Here is a 25,626-nt window from a genome sequence, read left to right as displayed (position 1 = left end):
CCTCTTTAACGAGTTTTTTTCAAAATTACTTAAATATTAATATTTTATGAGTTATTAACGAAAAACTTAATACCATTTCTTTTAAATCTTATTTTGTTAATAACAATTGCAATTTTTCACCTGCACCAAAATCCTTCAAAAAACATTTTTCTAGAAGTGATTCCGAATCGAATGAGCTTTCGCTCATATTTTTAGGACATTTATCTCTATTCTTCATGTTTTTGAACTTGTTGATTAGACTAGAAAGTAAACCATGGAAACCCCAATTTTTATTAAATTCACCTAACATTCGGTTCTCGTAATTTGAGAAATGACGCGTAAACAGTTATTATCCACGAAAAGATACAACATTGCCAAGTTATTTTGGCGCTTGGCTAAGCTACGTTTATTGATCTGTGGTGCATACAGCAAACATTTAGGCTTGGCCTGAGTTTTAAGCGGGCTTACGCAGGCTTCGCTTCACAGAAAAAACGGCGAATATGAGCGTAAATGTAAATGAAATTGACAGGTGTCCTAACTCTTAATTGAATACTCTGGAGATTTGTTTATTTTATTGTGGTGATATTCCCAATATGAAGTTTAATTTTCGAATTCAAAAAATTTACCAACCAGTGTACTAATGTACACTGAAATATAGTTTATAAATTTGAAAAATTATTCCATAATATTTTTGATCCATATATAAACAATAATATTATATTTCACTTTGATAAAATTGATATCAGATTTCCTATTCAAGCATGATGATGATGGTGGCCATCTCTAAAAAAAGTCTTTTGTAGTATTCATTATATTCCGTTGCTAATATTTTTGTGGCATTGAAATCCATAAAATGACCTTCTTCATTAACGTGATTACTCGAAGCACATCTTTTTGGTCTTGATCTACAATCACTTTTATGAAAAGTTATTCTATCTTTGAATAATATTGTTGTTCGTCCAATATATATATATATATATATATATATATATATATATATATATATATATATATATATATATATATATATATATATATATATTGCAATTGAAGCATGGTATACATGGTATCGGGCGTCCCGCAGCAGGCCTTGCACCTTGTGTCAGGAACCTCTACACCCATCACGCGACTGCGGTAGACTAAGGTGTTGAAGACACCATCCTGGCAAGCCATGATGAACCCCTCAGTTTCCGACTTCAGCCCACTCGACCTGAGAAAAGCGAACGTCAGGCGCTTTGATAAGCCAAGGTCTTATTATTATTATCATTATTATTATTATTTTTTCACCGTAGTGTGTGCTGGTCAGGCCCTATCCCCCGAAGCCCCGATACATTCGGGAGGGCGCGCCAGCATTATCAACCAATGACCACTCCCCACACTGTGGGGTAAGTGATCATTGGGTCCGAGAATCATGTGCCCTGAGCAAACGTAGTGAGCCAAGAATGACAGCCTTCTGCATCTGTGCGGCTAAGATTTCTTATTATTTCTTATATTATTATTATTTTGTGAAGGAACTGAATATAATCTTTTTTAGTAGAGTTTTGTAGAAATAGGCCACATAACACCTTCAAGTTTCCGTCATGGAAATCACTGTGGAGATCTTTAGGACTCGTTTCATTTGTTTGACTAAGTTCACTTTTATTGTCTGCCTGTGGTATGACAGGCAGAAAAGTCTCGGGCCTAACAATAAATGGCGCTAGACTTATTGCATCACACCTTTTTCAGTTCTCAAAAAAAAACTATTGAAATTTCATGATATTCTACTTATAAGTTTTTGAATTATTGTGCCAAATGTGACAATGTGACACTGTTTTTCTTATTTCCAAAAACAATAGATCAAAAAACCAATTTCGAGTTTTAATTTTATACTGCTTTTTGATGAAACAATACCGTTCAAGCGAAGCAATGACTTGAAAAGTGTTATAAGGACTCCGCGAATAAACTCAGTGTCTAAGAATGGCACAGTGTGTTCGTTTTTTTCACACTCTATCGTGAACGGTATATATGGGTCGTAGCTGTTGAAACTTTCCACTATCTCTTCAGTGCAATCACCTGGCAGAGCAATATATTGCCATCAACACATCTCTTAATGAAATATGACAGATGACAGCTTTTTGTAGTTTCTCTGATGATGACAATTAAAGGTGTTTAAATATTATATATAATGTTGGAGTTTATTTCATTTATTTAGTTTAAAATCGTTACATTCTGTATAATTATATTTGATGTTTTGTAAATATTTGGTAATATGTATCAGTTAACTGTGACATTGAAAAAAAATAGATAAGAGTTTGACAGACAAAAAATTGGATTTTAATTTGGTTCTTCGAGACAATAACATCTAATTTACAGGTAAAGTCAAAACATATGGTCATTCGAGCCGGATCTTTTCAATAACACCTAATTTACAGGTGAAGTCAAAACATATGGTCCTTCGTTGCCTATGAAGAACAGCAATTTGGTAATACAAAGCCAGAATTATGTCTGAATTGAGAACAAGTAAACGACTTGCCGAAAAAAGAAATCAAAAAGACGTAGAAAATAATGCTGAAGCTGATGAGAAGTTGAATAGACCAGAAATGGTGCATGTGCAATTTTTTTCTGATAGATCGGTGGTAGATCCAAATGACGTTGACAAATCTACCCGAGAATCAATGAATGCAGACAGCAAGAAAAATTATTCTGTACATGGTAAATCTCATGAAAGCAAGAAAGTCAGCACAAGAAGTACTGCGTCATCAAGACGTCAAAAGCAATGTGAAATCGAAATTCAGATAAAAAAGAAACGACTGGAAGTTAAAAATCAGCAAGAGGTTTTGAAAAAACAACAAGAAATCTTAGATTTGGAACTTGCAATGAAACCAGCCCAAATTGAAGAAATTGAGTCAGTATCTACTTACCAAGATAAAACTGGATCAGATGGATACAAGGAGTCAGTGGCAAGCTATGTTCCTAACGTACACAAGTGGATGACAGGAAGAACTCCGTGGGATGGTAATGACAAAGCAGGTATTTTCACACCAAAATATGAGCTAGATCAGAGAAATGAGACCAAATTAGGTGATTTTCATTTAGAAAATCCACATTCCGAAAATAGTCATGAATGCATACGTCAATAACAATGACAATCGGAAAATTTTGGTTAGACAAGGTGTACCAAAAGAATTGCAAATTTTCAGCATTTTATTCAGCAATACAAACATTCTACATCTATATGTGGCTACTCCAATGAAGAAAATCAATGTCGATTTCAAAAATGTCTTAAAGGTAATGCAAAAAAATTAACTCAATCTCTACTAATATTGCCACAAAATGTTCACAGAGTAATTTACTTTTTACAAAACCGTTTTGGATGTTCAGAACAAATCATCTCACTTTTATTAGACAGGGTTAGAAAGTTTCCCAATGTTAGGGATGAACAACTAGATATGTTAGTAGAGTTCTCAGATGAAGTGAAGAGTCTTGTTGCAACCATTGAGACATTAGATGAGGAAGACCGTTTGCGCAATCCAATATTGTTAAAGACATTAGTGGACAAATTACCAACTTCACAAAAACTCAGTTGGGTGGAATATACAGGGTGTAACTGGATAAGTGTTAAACATTTAAGGAGGTGATTCCTCATCGTAAAAAAGATAGGACCTTTCATGTAAAGAAACTTCATTGGAGCATCCCTTGTTAATATACAGCCCCTTAAAGGGGGTACATAAAATTTGTATAACAATTTTTTTCACAAGCACTGAAAAAGTTACAATATTGAAATTAACCTGACGTTTTGTACTACCAAAAAGACACTTAGCCAGTAATTTATTTGGTTCACCCCATGGTTTTAAGGGGTGGAAAACGCAACCCCTAAAATGTATTTCCAATGTTACTTTTTGTCTCATTATTTGTTTACCATTTAAAAATTTATTTCCGATAGCCTTTTTCATTCTAAACAAAAAATGTCTCTTGGGTTTTTTGCCCAAAGTAAACCAGTTCGCAGCAAAAAATTATTTTACGAACAACTACAGAGATACATCGTCATAAATGCGAACTAGATTTATTGTTATTTTGTAGTTAGTACCTGCATTAAACGATTAAAGGGTCATGAACAAAACTAATTTATCAATAACAAAACACACAACATGTAGAAATCATAGTAAATGTTCAATATGTCTACCATCATTACGCATGCGTCTAGACGTCGGCGCATTGAGCCACGTATTCGCTCAAATATTCCTGGAGTCTCTCTGATTACCCTGTATGCATCAATAATGCGGTTTCTTAAGTCCTCTACATCGCGAACAGGAGTACGATAAACCAAATGCTGTAAATGGCCCTAAATAGAGAAATCGAGAGGATTGAGATCCGGGGATCGAGCGGGCCAGTTCTGTAGTCCTCCTTGACCTATCCACTGATTTGCATATGTTTCAGTTAAATGCTGACGTGCTACTTGACTAAAATGGGCGGGAGCCCTATCATGCATAAAAAACATATCCCTTCTGACGCCCGAAGGAACTTCCTCCAGCAGTACTGGATGCACTTCTCTTAAAAATTGAACGTATGCCTCACCATTTAATCGAGGAGGTAGGAAATGAGGCCCAATTAAATCATTCGCGATAACTTCGAGCCACATGTTAAGAGAAAACTATTCTTGATGGTTAGTTACGACAATAGCGTGAGGGTTTTCATCAGCCCAAATGTGGTGATTATGAAAATTAATAATCTTGTCCCGAGAAGAACTATATTCGTCTGTGAATTCTATCGTCTTCAGAAAGTCACAATTTCTTCTAATCATTTCCAGCATCCAATTGCAAAATTCAAGACGGTTCGGAAAGTCTCGCGGTAACAGTGCCTGTACTCGTTGCAGATGGTAAGGGTTTAAGAGTTGTTCCTTTAAAATTCGAAATAACGTCATATGATCAACATTTAGCTGGAAAGTAATCTTTTTCGTAGTGGTAGTAGGTTGTTTTTCAATCAAATTAAGTACTGCTTCCTCAAGCTGTGGTGTTCGTACTTCTCGATGGCGACCACAATCCTGCGTTCTTTTGTCGAATGAACCATATTCTCGTAATCGTTGATGAAGTCGAGTAAATATTCTATGTGAAGGATGCTGCCGTTGAGGATACATTTCAGCATATCTTCTAGAAGCTTCTAACCCATTCCCCTGCGACAGTGAATTATCAAAGTAACAAATTAGGAACAGCGAAATAACAACACACAATTATTATTAATTCAATTTCGAAAATTCACAAACTGACAGCGTCATATCAATTTAATTGTCACTATCGCTAATAGCGACCTACTAGATAGATTAGTGTCGTATTTTCGCATTTATGACGATGTATCTCTGTAGTTGTTCCTGAAATAATTTTTTGCTGCGAACTGTTTTATTTTGGACATTTTTTGTTTAGAATGAAACAGGCTATCGAAAATAAATTTTCAAATAGTAAACAAATAATTAGACGAAAAGTTACATTGGATATAAATTTTAGGGGTTGCGTTTTTCATGCACCCCTTACAACCACCATGGGGTCAACCAAATAAATTTCTGGCTTAGTGCTTGTGAAAAAAATTGTTATACAAATTTTATGTACCCCCTTAAAGGGGCTGTATCTTAACAAAGGATGCTCCAATGAAAGATCCTATCTTTTTTTCGATGAGGAATCACCTCCTCAAATATTTTACACTTATTTAGTTACACCCTGTATATCAAATAAAAGATCCAAATGCAAATTGTTTGAATTTACTACCTGGTTAGAATCAAATGCAGCATGCCAACTTTTGATTCCATGTATTTCTGAGGACAAAGGTTGTAATTCGAAAAATAAAATACGTAAAGACGATACCCTGACAACAAAAACCGTTTTCGAAACTTGTATGTGTTGTAGAAATGAAATTCGTCATTTGACTGTTTGTCCAAAATTCAAAGCTTTCTCAACAGACGAAAGATGGTCCTTCATAACATCCAAAATAATATGTTTTTCTTGTCTTTTTCCATTTCATAACATCAAAAACTGTAGAAAAAGAAAATTATGCAATATCAATGGCTGTCAAAAGCCTCATCATGAACTGTTACATAAAGATTATAGTCAAGAGACAAATATTCAAAAAAATACAGATGTTGAAACTAACTGTCACATATTGACAAACAGAAAAGTATTACTCAAAATTTTACCCGTGGTGGTCTATAAAGGAAAATAATTAGTCGAAACATTTGCCCTTCTTGACGATGCTTCAACAGTTTCATTAATCGAGAAGAATTTTGCCGATGAATTGAATTTGACAGGTCCTAAAAAACCTCTTCAATTACAATGGACAAACAATCAAGTGGAAGAACAGAATAATTCAAGAGTTGTTAGTTTCAAAATATCTTCACATTCAAATCAAAATTCAAATTTTTATGTGCGTCACGTTCGAACAATCAAAGGTTTATCTTTACCAAGCCAAACGGTGAATGTTAGTGAGATTCTGAACGTTATCTATATATAAACAACAGATTTAAGTAATCAGTTGACGCTCAACCAAAAATTTTGATTGGGCAAGATAATTGGCAATTACTGGTAAGTAAAAAAGTTATATCAGGACCTTGGCATGGGCCGCAGCCAGTAAAACGCCTCTTGGATGGGTCATACATGGTAATTTCAGGAATAATGATCAAACTGTACCTAAAAATTTCGTTTATTATACAGATGACAAGGTGAAGGACGACATCGACATTCTACATGATCTTGTCAAGGAGCAGTGGAAAATCGAGATTTATGCAGAAGTAGGAAAGTCTATGTCCAAAGAAGATTTACGTGCTCAATGAAAAGAGTTGGAAATGAGTATAAAACAGGTCTTCTTTGGAAATCAGATGATCTGGTTCTACCAAATAGTAGAGACAATGCATATGAGAGACTTCATGCTACTGAAAGAAGAATGGATAGAGACGAATCGTTTGCAAAGAACTATATCGAGAAAATGCAGGACATGGAAGGTGAAGGTTATATTTATAAAATTGATTCTGAAGAGATAAAATGTAGTTTGGATAGAATTTGGTTCCTTCTTCAATTTGGAATAACTAACCCAAAGAAACCTAAAAATTGAGAATTGTTTTTGATGCTTCTGCGAAGTCCAATGGGGTAAGTTTAAATGATTTTTGTTAACTGGACCTGACCTTTATAATTCACTGCAAAACATTCTCCTTAACTTTCGTATACAAAAGTTTGCTTTCACTTCTGACATCAAGGAAATGTTTCTCAAGGTCAAGGTAAGAAAAGAAGATCGAATCTCCCAACGGATTTTATACAGAGGAATAGAGTGGGCAAAACAACCAGATGTTTATGAAATAAACGTTGTTTTCTTCGGCTCAACTTGTGGTCCCTGCTTAGTACAAGAAGCAAAAAATAGAAACGCTCGAGACTTTAGCCAGTACTACCCGAAAGCAGCAAGGGATATAATCGACGCTCACTACATGGACGACTATCTTGGAGGAGAAGATACGGCAAAAGAAGCAGCACAGATCATGGATGATGTTATATATGTACATAGTAAAGGAAATTTTGAAATTTGTAATTTGATAGCTAATGATACAAATATATTATAGGATGTAGATGATAGGTTATTAGCTGATTACCAGAAAAATTTTGATAAAAACTAATCGTCAAACGAAAAATATTAGGTGTCTGGTGGGATTCTAAAGACGACACATTCACTTTCAAAACCAATTTCCATAAAATAGATAAAAGTCTATTAGATACTGGACTAAAACCATCTAAAAGAGAAGTTTTGAAAGTGGTGATGTCGATTTTTGATTCCCTAGGATTTCATGGTACAAGGTAAAATACTTCTCCAAGATATCTGAAGAAGTAAACTCGACTGGAATGATGACATTTCCGATAACTTGTACAAGAAATGGACAGAATGGATTGGCGATCTAAAAAATATTCGTCACTTTAAACTTCCACGACAATTTTGCATAATGCAAAGGCAGAAAAGTATTTTTCAACTTCACATTTTTTGTGATTCTTCTGAGAACGCCTACGTGTAGGTTACATTCGTTGGGAACAAAACAAAAATGTGAAAGTTGGCTTCGTGACAGCCAAAACTCGAGTATCGTCTCTAAAACCTTTATCAATACCCCGCCTGGAATTGCAGGCTGCATTGATGGAAGCTAGATTGGGTTCTTATTTGACCAAATCTCTGCAACTTAATATTTCAAGCACGTTCTATTGGACTGATTCACAAACCGTACTTCATTGGATACGTTCAGATGCGAGACGATTCAAAATGTTCTCCAAGACGATTCAAAACGTCTTGGAGAAATACAAGAATTAAGAAACGTTTTTGAGTGGAAGTATGTTCCGTCAAAGCAGAACGTTGCAGATGAAGCAACCAAAAGTTATGGTAAAATGAATTTCTCAGCTGAAAGCAGATGGATAAATGGTCCTGACTTTCTATGGAAAGATTTTGAATATTGGCCGAAAGAAGATGTTTGCAGAAAAGACTGTTCAACCAAGCAATGTTACGATCAAGCAGAATTAGAAATTAGGAAAGATTTTGTTTGCGTACAGGCTGTGCTTAGTGAAATTCAATCTCCACAAGTTAAACATTTATCAAAATGACAGAAATTACTACATTCAACCGCATGGATGTTCAGATTCGTGAATAATTGCAGAAAAACCAGAAAAGATGGGGAACTTGATGTACTGGAATTGGACAGAGCAAAAATTCATTTATGGAAAAAGGTACAGTTTGAATCATACCCTGAAGAAATATTAATTTTCAAAAGAATAGGAAAATTGACGCCGTCAAATAAATTGTACACATTTGATGGTTCATTTGATGAAACCGTAGGACTGATAAAATGTTATGGAAGAATTGATAATGCATTTGTGAATGAAAACACCAAAAGGCCTGTCATATTGAATGCCAAACATGAAATCACAAAATTAATCATCAAATACCACCATGAACTCGTGAACCATCATGGTCAAGAAACAGTTGTCGAAAATCTACTTCAAGAATATTGCATTCCCAAAATTCGCCAAGCAGTTCGACGCTGTTGGGCAAATTGCCAAATTTGCCGAAATAGAAGAAGTATTCCAAAAATACTTCTAATGGGACAATTGCCAATTTGTCGACTCGAACCCACTGTGAGGCCGTTTATCAAAACCGGAGTGGACTATTTTGGACCAATTGAAATAACTGTTAAAAGATCACACGAGAAACGATATGGTGTAATATGTCCTTGTATGGTTACAAGAGTTGGCCACTTAGAAATAGCCCAAGATATGACCACTAATGGATTCATTCATGTATTCAAATAATTTGGTTGCAGTTTCCCAGAAGAAATTTCCAACTTCAAAGGAGCGGAAGCGGAACTGGATGAAAATCTTCAGAATATGGCCAATTGGAAATTCAAAAATATTGCACAGTGAAAAATGCTAAATGGACATTCAACCCACCGTTAGCACCGCATATGGGTGGCGCATGGGAACGTTTGATACAATCCATCAAAAAACATTTTGAAAGAAATTTTAAGGAAAAGATATCCCCAAGAATGTCTTGAGGACAGCCTTCGCAGAAATAGAGAACATTTTGAACCCCCGATCACTGACGCACGTATCAACTGATCCAAATGATTCTGATGCACTGACTCCAAACCATTTTTTGATTGGGCCATTATATGCGGCATTACCTTGTTCAAAGATTGAAGAAATAAATTCACATCTCCTGAAGAAATGGAAGGCAGCTCAGAAGATTGCCGATATATTCTGGCAACATTGGTCACGTGAGAATGGTCGCCTTGGTAAGAGTTACTGCAGGTAAATTTGCCTGTAGGTATTTGGGTTACATCAGGTTGGATTTTCTCTAGGTTCACTGTTTTTAGGAATATGTAGTGTATTGTGTAGTACATTAAATGTTAGGTCTTGTTGTGTTTTGATTTGTATTTGTTTCTCCATAAGTGAATTATGACTTTTAAATTTATGGATGTTTAAGTTTTCCCAGATGTCCATACGGTTTCCTTTATTGACTTGTTTTATGAGTTTTATGTTCTCTGGTGGGGGAAAGTTATGTTTGTTTTGTATGGCGTGTGTTGCGAGGTTTGCTTTATTTGTTATTGGGTTTATGTATGTTGAGGATGTTAAGGACACCCCTTAGCAATGAAGCCCGGAACAGGGAAAGGAAAATCATATACCAAATAGCGAACGAGAATGGATACACCCAAAAGACAATAAATAAATAAGAAACTAGAATCAAACAAAAAAAATACAGAACAAGGATCAAACTACTCCAACAGATAAAATAATACAACGATGGACTGCATTCACATTCGTAGTTCACCAAACAAAAAAACTAACAAACATCTTCAAACCCCTGAACATCAACATCACATACAAGCCAAACACAAAAATGACAAAAAAAATAAACAGCTATGAAAAAGAAGAAGATGAAAACCTAAACGAAGTGTACAGCATACATATAAATCAAACCTCGCAACACACGCCATAACAAACATAAATTTCCCTCACCAGAGAACATAAAATTCATAAAACAAGTCAATAAAGAAAACCGCATGGACATACGTGAAAAACATCACATACGTACGGTGTCACCAACAGGAGCCAACTACACATTTGTAGTTTCAGTCAGAAACCTAGGTTTCAGTTCAAGGGATGCCGCTATTCGAAAACTGAGGAACGGACAGTTCCGATAATAGGAATTGAGATGAGAGATGTAGTTAAAGAACAACACAAACATTCTGAATCAACTAGAGACAATCGCACATTCAGAGTTTTTGTTATAGGTATATCATACTTGAAATGAAAAAGTATTTTTTCAAATCATACTTACCCACAAGTAAATGAGTCAGCAGAAACGAACTGTAATAATTTATCTGTATTATGGAATTCAAACTATCTTCAGTCAGACCTTCGGGTCCTTTGCCTGTTCTGGCATTATTGATTAGAATGTCCAACTTTTCTTCAGATTTTTTCAATTTTTCAGCCAATCTCCTAACGGAACTGAAAGATGTTGATTCCACAAATTCTAGAGAAATGTTTTGGTTCAACGTTTCCCTAATCAACCTTAATCGCCTGTCAGCGATTATAACTTTGCACCCCCTAGATGCAAAATCAAGAGCAGTTTGGAATCCTATTTCTAAAAAATAATAAACGTTCAAATCAGGTTCAAAACGATGAGAGTTCAGGTTGAATTTCAACCACAGGGTAATTTTTAGTATATGGTCGTTTCAAAAGTTTTGTTAGTCTACTTCAAACTATAATATATCAGTGAATACTTATTAAATTCAATCGAAATAAGCGCCATTTGAATCAGTGCAATTATGCCAATAATGACAGGACTGATAATTCCGCATTCTGCTTCGATAAGTTTGTTGGGGAATAAAATGGATACCAATATGTCTTGGCACAATCATGTAGCTGAAATTGCAAAAGCTGCTTCTCAAAAGTTTGGAGCACTGTTCCGAACCAGAAAACTGTATACACCTCAGCAACTTTTGATGATTTATAAAGCTCAGATCAGACTTTCTTTGGTATATTGTTCTCGTGTATGAAGTTCCACCTCTAAGCATACCCTGAAGCTGCTGGATTCCATCCAGAAAAGAGCCATCCGCCTGATTGGAGACGCGAACATCAAACTTGATGGTCTGGAACTTCGAAGAAAGTTGGAAATTTGTCTCTCTTCTGTAGATACGTTCTCGGAAAGTGTTAAAGTGACTTAGCGCATTTGATTCCACAAAAGTACGCGACGGACTGTGACTGCTCAACGTTTTGAGGTTCAACTCAGTACACCTTGAACTTCACTGTTTGATAATTATCTTATTTGGAGAACTGCGTTGATGTGGAGTAAACTTTCTAAGAACGTTTTTCCAAATGGATTTAATCTCCAGTGATTCAAAATCAGAGCGCCTTAAGAATTTTCCTGTAGTGCTTGTGTTTTGTCCTTAAAGAAACGTAATACAAGTCGATTAATTCAGTTAGCATACAAATTGTGTGCTCAGAATTCGATGAAGTTGACGAAGGCTTTTTGTGTCCGGTCCTGATTGACGAATATTCTACAAGTGAGAAGTTATAGAAGTGCTTGAAAAATTGGTAGTCGGTTGCCGAGTGGTCTGGGGAGTATCGTCGATAAACAAGAACTACGACGCTCAATTCGTTCAATTTTCGGACGGTGATATGTGAAACGTGCGGACGAGCGTTGTTTTGAAGCAGGATTGGACTTCTTCTGAACACAGTAGATATTTTCATGAATTCAACATTCCGGCATAGTAAAAATCAACCAGTAAGTCCACTCCCACTGCTTTCATTCATAAATACACAAAGTTCTTGGTGATCTCGAAACGAAGTGCGGAGCCAATTTCGTTCTTTTACCATAGGCGTGCGCTCATATAAAAACAAAATTTGAGGTTATTATAGAATATTTTGTGGTAAATTACTCAACACCAACTACAAAAACTAAAAACAATAATAACAACAGCGAATGAACTAAAGACAATCTCAATTTCCGACCGTTTATTATAACTAATCCGATGTCCGTGGTACCTTTAATCCTTCGATACTGCAGCACTGACCGCGTTGGATGAGAATCTCATCCTGAGAGCGGTTAAAGGTCCCCGGCAACTCGGAGACCTTTAACTGTTTTATGAGTTTCAAATACACACCCACAACATTCAAAAACATGATTCTGTTATTGACAAAAACATTGGTTGCTGGACAAAAAGCTCTACTTCCAGCAAACTCTGTTTGCATATTTGCATATAAAATGAAGTTCACATTCATTTAGTTACTATCGTCAATATTTTTGCTTTTGCTATCTATACAAAATTTATGCTATTCCTTTGAGCATCCATTTACTGCCAATAGCCCCTGAAGTCAAATCTCCTGAGACCTACTCCTATGGGCCAAAATTCTGATGTATATAATTTTTTTTGTGGGAGAAGTCAGCCCCCACCATGAAACATTTCAGATGGTTTGAATCTGTTTGCAGCTCTGAACTGTGACATCACTATTTTCTTCCCCTTCTGGTTCCTCCGGGTGAAGCTTTTTCGATATGAACTTGTTTATTTGGGTTACTCTGTATAGATATAACCATACTTTCGGATTTGCCCCTGTAAAGTCGGTTTTATCTTCACTGATGCCAATATATTCTGTTGGATTTCCTGATTTTCTATTTATGTTGTTATGGCGTCGACTGTTTCTACTCTTAGGGCGTACAACATTTTTTCTATCATCACTGTCACGGCCAGCGATACCATTAGTTTCCCCTTGATAGATGATTTCATTCATCAAACTCACTTGTTCTAGTTCGATCTTACTAGGCATCCCTGTTAGTTCAGGTTTTTGTGGTAAATCATGTTTATTTACAATTCGTTGGAGAGCTGGGGGATTCCTTGCTGGGTAAAAAACTTGCAGATGTATGAGTTCTTTTTACACTTTGACTGGATTTTGTTCGGTTCATTTTTCGTTGGTGGCTTATCTGTTGTGTTTTTATAATCCTTGAGTTTTTCTATTAGGAAGTGAGCATTTTGTTTCAGTAGATTGTTATTTTCTAATAATAAATTGTCTTTATCTTCTTTCTCTTTTAGCAGGGCTCTTAACATATGGTTTTCCATTCCCAGGTTTTCACATCTGTTGAGTTTTTCCTTTTCTGCGTCACTTACTGGGTATTGTTTTTCATCTAGCTCACATCACTGTATTCTGGAATCACATATTTTGTAGCACTTGAGTTTGTTTTTAATCGCACATGAAAGATGGAATACATTTCAACAAACGAATTATAGATTTACTTGGCTTTGTTTGGCAACATTTATGCGCCTTTTCACCGAAAATTTCATCTTTTAGTTGGATGACTTCTTCAAGCTCGTCGTCAGAAGACGCCATATTGAATATGATATTTTACCGTTTGAAACGCTACTTATTTTTGAATATATTATTGACGATTTGGTACTGGATTCAGTTTCCAACATTAATTAATTAGGCGTTTCTTGTAATTTGGAACTTGTATTTCATCTGTCATCAACAAAGCTCTGAAAGTTTTAAGATTCAACAAAAAAGTAACTGCTGATTTTACAAATATATACTGAAGACATTGTATTGTGCCTTACTGAGACCTCACTTCGAATATTGAATGGTTTCAGCACAAATTTTTCAATTACCTCAATTTCACCAACTTCTCCTCACTCATTCATAAATTAATCACCTGTAAAATAAACAGTGTCAGTCCCATGGAAAATATGTTTTCCAGTGCCATCTCGTACCACCAGACTGTCATATCCACTTCCATCGAACCAACTTTGGTTACAGGATTTGTCTTCCACGTATCCAAAGCAAATGGATTCCATCATATTGATTTTTTTCATCTCATCTAAATCTAAATTCAAAACTCATCTCAAATTGTATGTCATTTCACCATGTCAGAGAGAAATTTTATTATTAAGATATCGTTTAGAAGTGTCTGTCCAAAAACATACAAACAAGAGAAATCAAGTCATTCGACGATGACAGTACGTAATGACATCCGTAATCCCAGCCATAAGAATATCTTCAATATTGAAAGAAGAATTCAAGAAACAATTCAACTATGTGTTGAAATATCACAATAAAGTGTTTCTTGAATACGTCATGGATTTTTTGTATACAAAAAAAGTAGGAACTTCCGAAAATGAATACACTTCAAGGATGGTACAATTCCATAAAACTGCAATTCTATATCAATTATCTCAGTGTAGCGTTCTTGTGAATAATCTGTTTCAGTTCCAAGACGAATGCTCGGAGTACGAACTGGATGAGGAAAATGAATTTTCTTGCAGTTCAGTGTTCATAAGAATACTTTGTGTCTGAAAGAAACTTTCATGTATAAAGCGAAATTGCTGTATTTTTAGGAGAGATTCATTTTTGGAAAAGGACGTTTTTGGCTTTTTTCTTCTCCATCTTAATATAAAAAATGTGGGAATCTTACAAATGAAAGGAAAGAAGCAATCAATTTCAAAAAAGTTGAATCTATTCAAAGATGTATAGATCATGCGAAGAAGTAATTTTCAGACATAATCTGAAAGAAAAAGCCTCAACTGCCACTTTCATATAAACATTGAATTATAGGAAAGAAAATTACTTTGAGAACAAATACTTTATTATGAATACTGACTTATACAAAGAAGACTTTTGCCTATTCAGTTTGTATTCCAAACATTCGTATCAGAATCGAATCAGATATCATTCACAGGACTGCTACCCGTTTCTTGTATCAAAATGGAGAAGAAGAAAGCCAAAACCTTTCTTTTATGTATGTTCTACATCTACGCATCGCATTTCTTGCGGAGTTCACACATTTTTTGTATAAAGATAGAGAAGTAGAAGAACAAAAGGCTTCATGATGAGTACAATGAAGTATTTTTCTGAAACACATCCATATCAACATATCCAAATGTAAAAAAACTAATTGATATAGTTTATTGTATGATTTTCACTATAAAGGGTTTTATAAAAACCGCGACACGTGTTTTGCTATACAATAGCTTCCTCAAACAAAAACCGCGTGTCGCGGTTTTTATAAAACCCTTTATAGTGAAAATCATACAAAAAACTGTATCAATTAGTTTTTTAATATAGATTTTCGTCAAGTACCGGCCAGTTTTATTCAAATATATCCAAATGTAACGTAATGTCCTACTCACTGAAAACGAATCTGACATTACACAACTATGTCGTAAACAATCAAGTTCTGGAGCGTCCTGACACACTCACTGATCTAGGTGTTACTTTTAAACAATTTCTCTCTTTCAATAAACATATTGACACTACTCTGACAGCTGCTTATCGCGACAAAAGATTTCGAAAAAGCTTCAATATTGAAATTACTTTATTCCACTTTTGTTCGATCTAGGCTAGATTATGAATCTGTTGTGTGGAGTCCCTACTATCAGGTTCATATAAATCAATTAGAAGCCCTACAGAGACACTTCCTAAAATATATGTCTTTAAAACTTGAAGGCACGTATCCTACTGTAGGAATACCCTATTATGACATGCTTGAAACTCACAATTTTTGTAGTCTCGAGGTAAGGCGTAAATATTATTCATATCTTTTTTTATTCAAAATCATAAACAATATCATTACCTGTTCTCAATTGTTACATATGTTGAATTTTCGGGTTCCTAGACGGTCATCTAGGAATAGTGTCACTTCTTATCTCAACATTCCGCGAACGGATATAATGAAAACATCCCCAATTTATAGAATTTATACATATTCAACTGCCAGGATTATACAAATCAAAAGACATTTCTTAGCTAACTGACAGTTCTGTTTTTAATTTTTTTTTTATATAGATTCACAAATTATATTATGTAAGTACATATTTGTAAATGCCACTGTTTCTTCCTATTCTGTAATTGGGTTCATCCTGTAGAATAGTGTATGAAATAAATGAATAAATAAATAAATGAAATCAATCAGTTCACGGAATTAGAATATTTTGCAACAACACTGACATCATTGAAAAAAAAAATATTGATGGAAAATGTGCAACCCAAATAATTTTGGGTTGCACTGCAAAAATTTTGAATGATCAGAAGATACATTAAGATGCAAAAATTTCTCCATCTAGAATATCAAAGATTGGAAAATATGCAAAAATAAATAAACCTAGAAGAAAAATAATATTTGTTCGAAGGTTATACTTTGGTAGAAACTATTATGTGGGTTAGACAGTAGATTAAAACATGGTGAAATGAAATCTAAAACTAACAATGCTGATCACTTGTTCAATTCTATCATCTATGAAAGAATACATATTATGGAATATGAGATACAGTTAAATTCAATTTAATTATAAACTTATTCAACAATTCACAATTTCTCTTCTGGTCTTAATTTTACCACCACTTCGGAAGCGTTCCATATTCCTTCGCAAAAGGCTTTGTTATAAGCTCCTCTTGGCTTTGGAGTAGGTGTTGTTTCTCCAAAGTATTTTCCAGTTACACCTTCAACATCTTTAGAAATTGCTAGATGAATAGCAGTTTGTGCTCCTTCTTCTGGTGTCTGTAAAAGATGTCAAAATCAATCTAAAAACCAAAATATTCCCATGGTGTGGAAAAAACTGTTAGCGAGGAAATTACAAGAGTAATATTCCAAATCCGTCGTGACTGTCTCTTTATAATTTAAAAATTTCAACATTATGTTCAATGATCATAACATATTTGAAATGTGACGTTCTATCGGCACTTGAAAAAAAAATGAAATTACATGTTTTCTCATATTTTGAAATTGTCAGAGACAAAATTACTAGAATTTTTAACTAACATGTTTGTATTTTATTCATTCGACTTGGACGAATTAGATTCAATTTGATTTTAATCTAATCTAATATTACTCAAATGTATTGTGAACATTCATCAGACTTCCATTGGAATTCGTCAAGTAAACGAATTCAATTTCGTAAAGAACCTTAGTTTGGAATCTTTTTAACTTTTTTTTCAATTTCTTCAATTTTTAGTTTCTTGCTTATTTTTATTTTTTTAAATTTCTTTTTACTCTGTGCCTATTTTCATCTTTCGCCTTGCTTATTTTATTCGTCCTATTGTATTTTCATTTTACGTTTTTATTGCTTAATATAATTAATATTTTAGCTATCCATTCTGAATTAATTTGGTCTTTCATAGATTTCGAATCATATTTGACAATGGAAGTCCGAACTAGTAAAATTCATCATTGGTGACCACTTTCAAAAAAACTTCACCATTGTAAACTATATATATATATATATATATATATATATATATATATATATATATATATATATATATATATATATATATATATATATATATATGTATATATATATTTGATATCAATATATGGTGGCTCCGTGTATTTGTATTTCTATCTTTTGGTAACCAAGTGTTGCCCATCCTTATACTTGGCTGCCCCATTCTGATGATGGACCAAAAGCCCGAAACACGTGTCTATGGTTTGTCACTTTTTTTAACTTTTCAATTTTGAAGAAATAGAATTTTGATTCTGTTTGACTTATACTTTTTATTATTGCTTTTAAAGTTGTTTATTATTTGATGAAATAATAATTTTGGCTCAGCTAGACTCTTATGTTGAGTTGAAATCCCTATAACTCAATGTATAGAAATTTTTTTCAACACCTCAGGTGGATTCAGGCTCAAATACAATTATTACTTACCCAAAATAATCTGAATAGCAGGTGTTCCTGTAAATAAATTTGGAAAAGACACCACTGAATATAAGAAAATGTAGAACAGTTTAATAAAATGTAAAATTCCAAATATAAATTACCTAAAGAGAACAGCAAATAACTCGAAAAATGTTCTATGGCTACACCGAACTAATTAAAGTGAATAACGGACTAACAGTCGCACTAACAGTCTGTAAAATATCAGTTAATATCTCAGGGACACTATGTGATTTACTACTTGTTTTCGATGGAAGTTCTTGGAATAAATTTTTCAATTCAATTGTCCAGTTTTTGTTTTTGGACGAATTATTTCTTTATATATGCATATATTACCTGGTTTTTCTTCAGTGCGTTGTGTGTAGTGAAAATTTCTTATCCACTGGATCTTCTTTTCCTGTGATTGAAATCCTCCAAGTGCTGAATTTGTGATGGAATTTATCTTATACAGGTTAGTTTTTATTTTAACTCCATTCAGTTACCATTATTCCATATAATTATTTAATATTTTTAATTTTTTATTGAATTTAATTTGGATACAATAATTTTACGTAGCGTCCACTTTCGTCGCCTTCAGAAGAATCCTTTTGTTGATAAAAACATAGAAAATCTTCCTTCTTCCTTAGTTACCAACTGAGTTAGTTAAAATTTTCAACTTTTATATCTCAAAAACTATCTGCTCTACAAGTTTATTACTTATATTTAAATTTAGATACTTCTTTCCTTAACATTCATGTAAATAGATGGTTAACCTCACTTATGTCTAAATATAAAAATTTTTCTTTAGAATCTTTTGATGTCCGTAACTAGGGAAATGGTTTACAACAATAAAATTCAAACTTTTCGTTATTTCTAAATATTTACAACAAGTTTATAATGTCTCTTTAATTTTATTTAACAGATATCATTTTGTTTTCATTTGACATTAATTTACAACCTCTGCCAGTTATCTGTTTTATGAAAATTAATTAATTTTGATACACAAATTTTGAATTTCCCACTCTTTTGTACTTGTTTCATGTCAAGTCTGTGGATTTCTAGACATGTTATGTTCTTTTTTAATATAACATATATATATATATATATATATATATATATATATATATATATATATATATATATATATATATATATATATATATATATGTTTTTTTTTATTTTTGTTCCAGAAGCCATGTCACATCAATATTAGGTCAACTATTTCGTTGATGATCTTAAATTCCAATGCATAACAATCATTACAACATTATAAGTATTAAACAAGATTCATATCAGAAGTTTTCTGACATACCTTGAATCTTATCTTTCCTAAATAAGGTTCTAGAATGATTTCGAAGTTCAAAGATCACAACTAATCGAGAAAGAAGCGACTGAAGGTGCAAAGTGCTTGATAATAGACGATAATTAGGGCTATAATGCAACCGATAATACAATAGTCCGCAAACAAGTGATTTATTTAGGCATGATGCATGAATAATTTCAATTCCTTCAAGCCATGCCACATCAATATTAGGTCAACTGTTTCGTTGATGATCTTCAATTCCAATGCATAACAATCATTACAACATTATATGTAGTAAGCAAGATTCATATCAGAAATTTTCTGACATACCTACCTTGAATCTTATCTTTCCTAAATAAGGTTCTAGAATGATTTGGAAGTTTAAAGATCACAACTAATTGAGAAAGAAGCGACTGAAGGTGCAAAGTGCTTGATAATAGTCGATAATTAGGGCTATAATGCAACCGATAATACAATAGTCCGCAAACAAGTGATTTATTTAGGCATGATGCATGAATAATTTCAATTCCTTCAAACTTGGCACGTTACTCAGAGAACGGTTGATTGGCTAAATATTCATCCAAATAGGTATTGGCTCCTCAATCTCGATTAGACGGTAACTTTCAATGATCTTTGTATAATCTGAAGGTGCTTGAGTATTTTATTTTGATAGTTCAGATATCCAACCTTCTTACCTTCCCATATAGAAATAAGAGACATAGCAGGAAATACACCAGTAGACTCTCCCATAGTCCTCGAGCGTCCCTGACGGCTTGGTTTATTATTCCCGTGTTCACAATTCCGGGATGATAAGCGTTGGAAGTTATATTGAATTTTTTCAGCTTCATGGCGAAAATATCGGACACCACTATCTGCATGAATTTGGAATTGTTGTAATCAAATATTTTCATCTTCTCTTTGATTTTTCCATTTTTTGCATCACCTGAAGAGAAGTTGTGGAAGTGTGATAAAGCCGAACTCGTGAAGACGATTCTACCAGATGATGATTTTTTCAGCAGATCTGTGAAATAGATGACTGACTTACTGATTTTAACTCGACTATATCTATATTTGTTTTGGACGTCAATGGACCTCCTACCCTCCTAATTTTTAAACGGATCAAGATATTTAAGTCTGCTATAATTTCCGGCATACGTAAAGCGTGAAGATACTGGTATATTTATCTCTTTTTCTTCAACCGAGCACAACTCGAGAAATTCTGTTGCAGTTTAACTTTCGTACCCAGTAACATACGGTTCATCCAAATGGAACTTCAATTTTCCAAAAGATTGGGGTATAGAAAACCGCCCTGAATCTTCTAATTTATCAACGATGGATTAAAAAAAAAACTTTCAAAACGCTTGCATTCTTCGGAAATCATTCCTTTCGTAATCAACAACTAGGTATAACAAAAGCTATATTAGAAGAAAATCAAGTGAATGAAAAGTAACATACGAACCTCAAGAATGTTGCAGAGGCTTGAAGAAAACATAATGGAACACCTTTATCGAAAGGTAAAATCTCCAATCCAACAAGTGAGGTACAATTCGTTTCATATAAAATCCAGCATCCAACATAGGTGATTCAGAATCGAAACTTATTGACAATAAATTATTTATTAGTACAAAAATGATTCATTTGAACGTATCGAAAAAAGTGTGTTTTACCCATGGAAGTAGAAACAAATGAAATGTGCATAAGTTAGACTATAGGCACATGCAAGTGAAGCCTGAAGTGCGGTAAGGAGTATCGGCCCCGAAGGCAGATCCGTACTTATATTAAGTTTAAATACAAATATAGAATCGTATGAATAGTTATGAATTTGTTGCTAGTTGAAGTCATATTAGGACAATAATACATTTATTCAATGGTTATCGATACATATCCACTAAAACTACCCCTCAATTCCAAATAGCTCACAATTTTCCTGTATACAGGATGTGACATAAGTACGTTAAAATATCCAAGTGACGTATTTCCGAGACAATTTCAAGAAAAAAGTTTATATAAACTTGTGCCCGGAAATGTTTCATTTTGGAAATGCAGGGTGTGGAAATGAAATTTTTGTGTTCGTATTTTGAAAATTACTTTTGCAAAAAAATAAGTTATTTACATGAAATTTGGTGCCTGGTGTTTTTATTGATTTAAAATTGCCCTAATATTTTTGACAGTTTACTTTTGGTACTTTCAATGGAAAGAACCTTTTTCCACACCTTTCCCAAATAAAAACGGTACACTTCCTTAAGAGGTGATCGTTTTCGAAATATTCAAAGTTTGCTATATCGATGCATATTATTTAGCTCCTAGGGCGCTACGTGAAGCTGCTGAGATATGGCGGATCTCTTCGAAATAAACAACTTTTTCTATAAATTTTTTATTGAAAAATCATCCGTTTTCGACATACAAATAACTGAAATTGCAAAAACTATGACAAAAACCATATTTTGAAAAATTTCAACAGCTTGTATCTCGAAATCGAATCATTTTTTGATGAACCTCTTGAAAGAAACAATTGTTTATTTTGACGAGATCCACCACAAACTTGGATTTTTAATGTTCTCAGTAACTTCATTTAGCGCCCTAGGAGCTAAGTAATATGCATCGATATAGAAAATTGTAAATATCTCGAAAACGATCACCTCCAGTGATAAGTGTACCTAGTTTTACTTGGAAAAGGTGTGGGAATTGGGTTTTTTCATGAAAATTAATATAAAATTATGATTTCACACATAAAAAACCCAGTTACCAAATTTCGTGTAAGTAACTTATTTTTTGCAAAAGTTATTTTTAAAAAGCGAACAAAAAAATTCAAATTCAACACCCCATATCTCTGAAATGAAGCATTTCCGGACACAAGTCTATACAGACTTTTTTTTGAAATTGTCTCAGGAATATGATACTTGAATATTTTAATGTACTTATGTTACACCCTGTATATCTTTGAATTGTTGCTCCCCCATGCGATCTTACGTATCCGAAAAATAATTAAAGGTATTCTTGAGTGAATTTTCACATTGAAAGATATTTTAATATATTAGTATCTATGAGGTCTTTGTGTTCTGATAATTTACTCTCATTCGTGAAATAGACTATGAAACTAAAATCTACGGTATGTTAGTGTTTTTATATGTATATGGACTTCACCTTCACTTACCATTATACTGACCTATCCACTCAAATTTGTGTCATACCCTTCATGCATTTCACTCTATTCATATGTTATTGATCATCCTTTACATTCTTTGATTCAACCAGGTTTCTATCTGGGATTACTACGTATAACATCAAACAAACGACTATTTGAAATAGGACCTTCATTGCCTTTCATAGAACAGCGGTGGGTTAGTCCACATACATATAAAAACACTAACATACCGTAGATTTTAGTTTTAGTAATCTCCTGATGATGCTAACTTTGTTAGCGAAACGCGCGTCTAGAGACAGTATTTTTGTTCTGGTGAGAAAAAAATTTCTCAATAGATTGATTTTTCGCCAGAAAATACAATTCTACCTATTAAGATTTTTGTTTTATTATAAATATTGGGAACAGATATCAAATATATAAACCTATCACGAAAAACATATGAAATTTCATGGAAACTCCAATTCCATGTGATATTTAATTTTGAGAAAACAATAGTCTAGCAGAGAATGTGCAATTTATTGTGCTCATTTGTAAGTTATTTAGTAAAATTCTAAAGTTGATTGCATAAAATAATAAAGAAAATGTAACTTTTTTGCGAGTACGGTCCATACGATTCTGCAAATTTTAATGGCCTCGAATAAACAAATATTTTATTACCTTAATATGGAATGTCACACCAAAAAAAGCTGAATACCTTTTTAAAAGAAGTGAACTACACGAATACTGAGTCACAACTAATGCGCTTCGATTTATTTTACCATAAGTGTACCATACTTCAATCGTCACTCGGCGATTTGAGTGCTTATTTCCTTGGTTTCTACTTTCATGGTTTTACTAATCCTCTCAAATCCTCGCTTTTCATACCGACATAAACGATCGCTCGCTCAAGCAAAACGGAACGTAGTCGTTTTTGAAATGATTTTTCGAAAGAAAACATATATACAGGATGTTCCAAAGAGAATAAACAAAACTGAAACATTACCGAGCCAAAACCGTTCTGTCTGTAATTTGAAAACTGAAAAACCGACACTTCCGAAAGTAGAAATTAAAATGAGGTATAAAATCAACAAAAACACAAGGAATCGTCAACAGGGACAATCGCACATTTATGGTTTTTGTTATACTCCTTCGTTGAAATGGAAAAAAATTTAAAAAAAATCATATTTACCAACAAGTAAATGGGTCAGGAGAAACGAACTGTAATGATTTATCTGTATTGTGGAATTCAAACCATCTTCAGTTAGAGCATCGGGCCCCTTGCCTGTTCCAGCATTGTTAATTAGAATATCCAACTTTTTTTCTGATTTTTTCAGTTTTTCAGCCAATCTCCTCACGGAACTGAAAGATATCAGGTCCACAAATTCTAGAGATATGTTTTGGTTCCCCGTTTCCCTGATCAGCTTGTCTCTAATGTCTTCACTCACATTTTTGTCAGCGATTATAACTTTGCACCCCCTGGATGCCAAATTAAGAGCAGTTTGAAATCCTATTCCTGAAAAAATAAATAACGTTCAAATTGAGATTTCAGAATGAATTTTAGAGTGTTTTAGAGTATATACTAGGGAGAAAGATTTCGTTGCCAACAAGGGATAGAAAAACATTTGATTCATTGCAAATAAATTCATAAAAAAATCCGTTTGTTTATATATATATATATATATATATATATATATATATATATATAGTGTGACCCATTTAAGATGGAAGCACCTATATAAAACTTACATTTTTCAACCGATTGGAATGTTTTTTTTTGTTAGGTAGATATTCAAAAAGTCTATTAGGACACCAAATATCATGAATAAATCTCAATTTCCAGGGCCAACTAATCTTATTTTTCAAGGTCAAAAATCTAAAAAAATTACTAGCGATTTTTTTAGAAAAACTCTGACTACACCACTGGATTTGTGACATTTTCAAATGGGTAACATGTAAATTACGTTGAAATGCGTCAATCAATAAAAAAGTTATAATGGAATAAAATTTGAAAAATATGCCGTTTAATCAACCCACCAATTCATGTTCAGGAATTTTCATAAAATTCTGAATACACCACTGGATTCAGAATGTCTTGAAATATCACTGGTCACAGTTTCATCGAAATCTGTTCAGTAATAAAAAAGTTATAAGGGAATGAAATTTGAAAAATATGTTGTAAAATGAAATTTTAACAACGTTCTTACTACACCACTGTTGATTATTGAAAAAATTATTGGGGTGATTATTGCAATGTCGTACAATTATAACATCTGAAAATCATGATGGTAAAAATAGTCTATAGGTATTTCTCGAAGTGGAGTGGATACATAAACAAGTACAATCAGGAGAGAACTCCTGGTTAATCTTCATGAAAACAATTTTAACAATATAAGACAAGTCTAATGTACTCCCAATAGAAATTATAACGAAAAAAATATGCAATGGATAATAATTATTATCATTCCAGTAGGTAACATCAGCTGAGATTTCTTCCTTTTGTTGAATAGCAAAAAATGAGATTTGCAATTTTAACTGCCTGTTATTCAGAATGCATTAATGAAATAAACAAGTTAGCTGTGACTTACAGTTTCTCATCTATTTATTTGCGCATGAATTGTCATTTTGTTAAATTGTCATTTTGTTACGCACCATTAGTGAACTGAATAATTTGTGTTTCAAAATAAAAACAGATAATGGCTCAATTGTCAATTCAAGAAAAAATCGAAATTATACGTCTTTCCGGTGATGATTACCGGAGTGAAAGAGAAGTAACTAGAATATTCAATGAAAGACACCCAAATCGTCCAGCCATAAGTAACAGCACGGTACATAAAATAAACCAAGTTTTCAATCGGACTGGAGCAGTAACCACATATATTTTAAAGAACAATATACGAAGAAGGAACGAAAATAACCAGACTATATTAGATTACTTCAGAAATAATCCAAATAGTAGTTTGAGGGATGCCAGCTTAGATTTAAACTTACCTAGGGAGAATGTTAGGCGATGTCTGAAGATAAATAAATTGAGGCCATTTAAACCAAAGTTTTTAC

The 25,626-nt window shown here is 33.4% G+C and overlaps 2 protein-coding genes across 3 annotated transcripts in view; one reads left to right on the top strand and one right to left on the bottom strand.

The window, feature by feature from the left end:
* The first annotated feature begins 2,378 nt into the window (after positions 1–2,378).
* LOC141485267 (uncharacterized) lies at positions 2,379–3,123 on the top strand. The gene has a single exon (XM_074181642.1). The coding sequence runs from the start codon at positions 2,460–2,462 to the stop codon at positions 3,096–3,098; it is 639 nt and encodes a 212-aa protein (XP_074037743.1). The 5' UTR covers positions 2,379–2,459; the 3' UTR covers positions 3,099–3,123.
* A 13,587-nt stretch (positions 3,124–16,710) lies between these two features.
* The window catches only part of LOC111515112 (retinol dehydrogenase 14), a 77,567-nt gene continuing 68,651 nt past the window's right edge, over positions 16,711–25,626 (bottom strand). For both annotated transcript variants that reach the window (XM_074181637.1, XM_074181638.1), the window contains 3 exons: positions 23,762–24,085; positions 20,144–20,469; positions 16,711–17,007 (listed from right to left, as the gene is read on the bottom strand). In XM_074181637.1, the coding sequence (XP_074037738.1) occupies positions 16,816–17,007; positions 20,144–20,469; positions 23,762–24,085 (842 nt within the window). In that variant the 3' untranslated portion in view covers positions 16,711–16,815. The remainder of the gene's footprint in view (positions 17,008–20,143; positions 20,470–23,761; positions 24,086–25,626) is intronic.

The sequence above is a fragment of the Leptinotarsa decemlineata genome, unplaced genomic scaffold (assembly GCF_025532065.1).
Source record: "Leptinotarsa decemlineata unplaced genomic scaffold, Ldec_3_MD MMD2_tig00026314_RagTag_RagTag, whole genome shotgun sequence".
Classification (NCBI taxonomy): Eukaryota; Metazoa; Arthropoda; class Insecta; order Coleoptera; family Chrysomelidae; genus Leptinotarsa; species Leptinotarsa decemlineata.
Note: the sequence above shows the minus strand (reverse complement) of the source record. Positions and strands in the feature narration are given on the sequence as shown.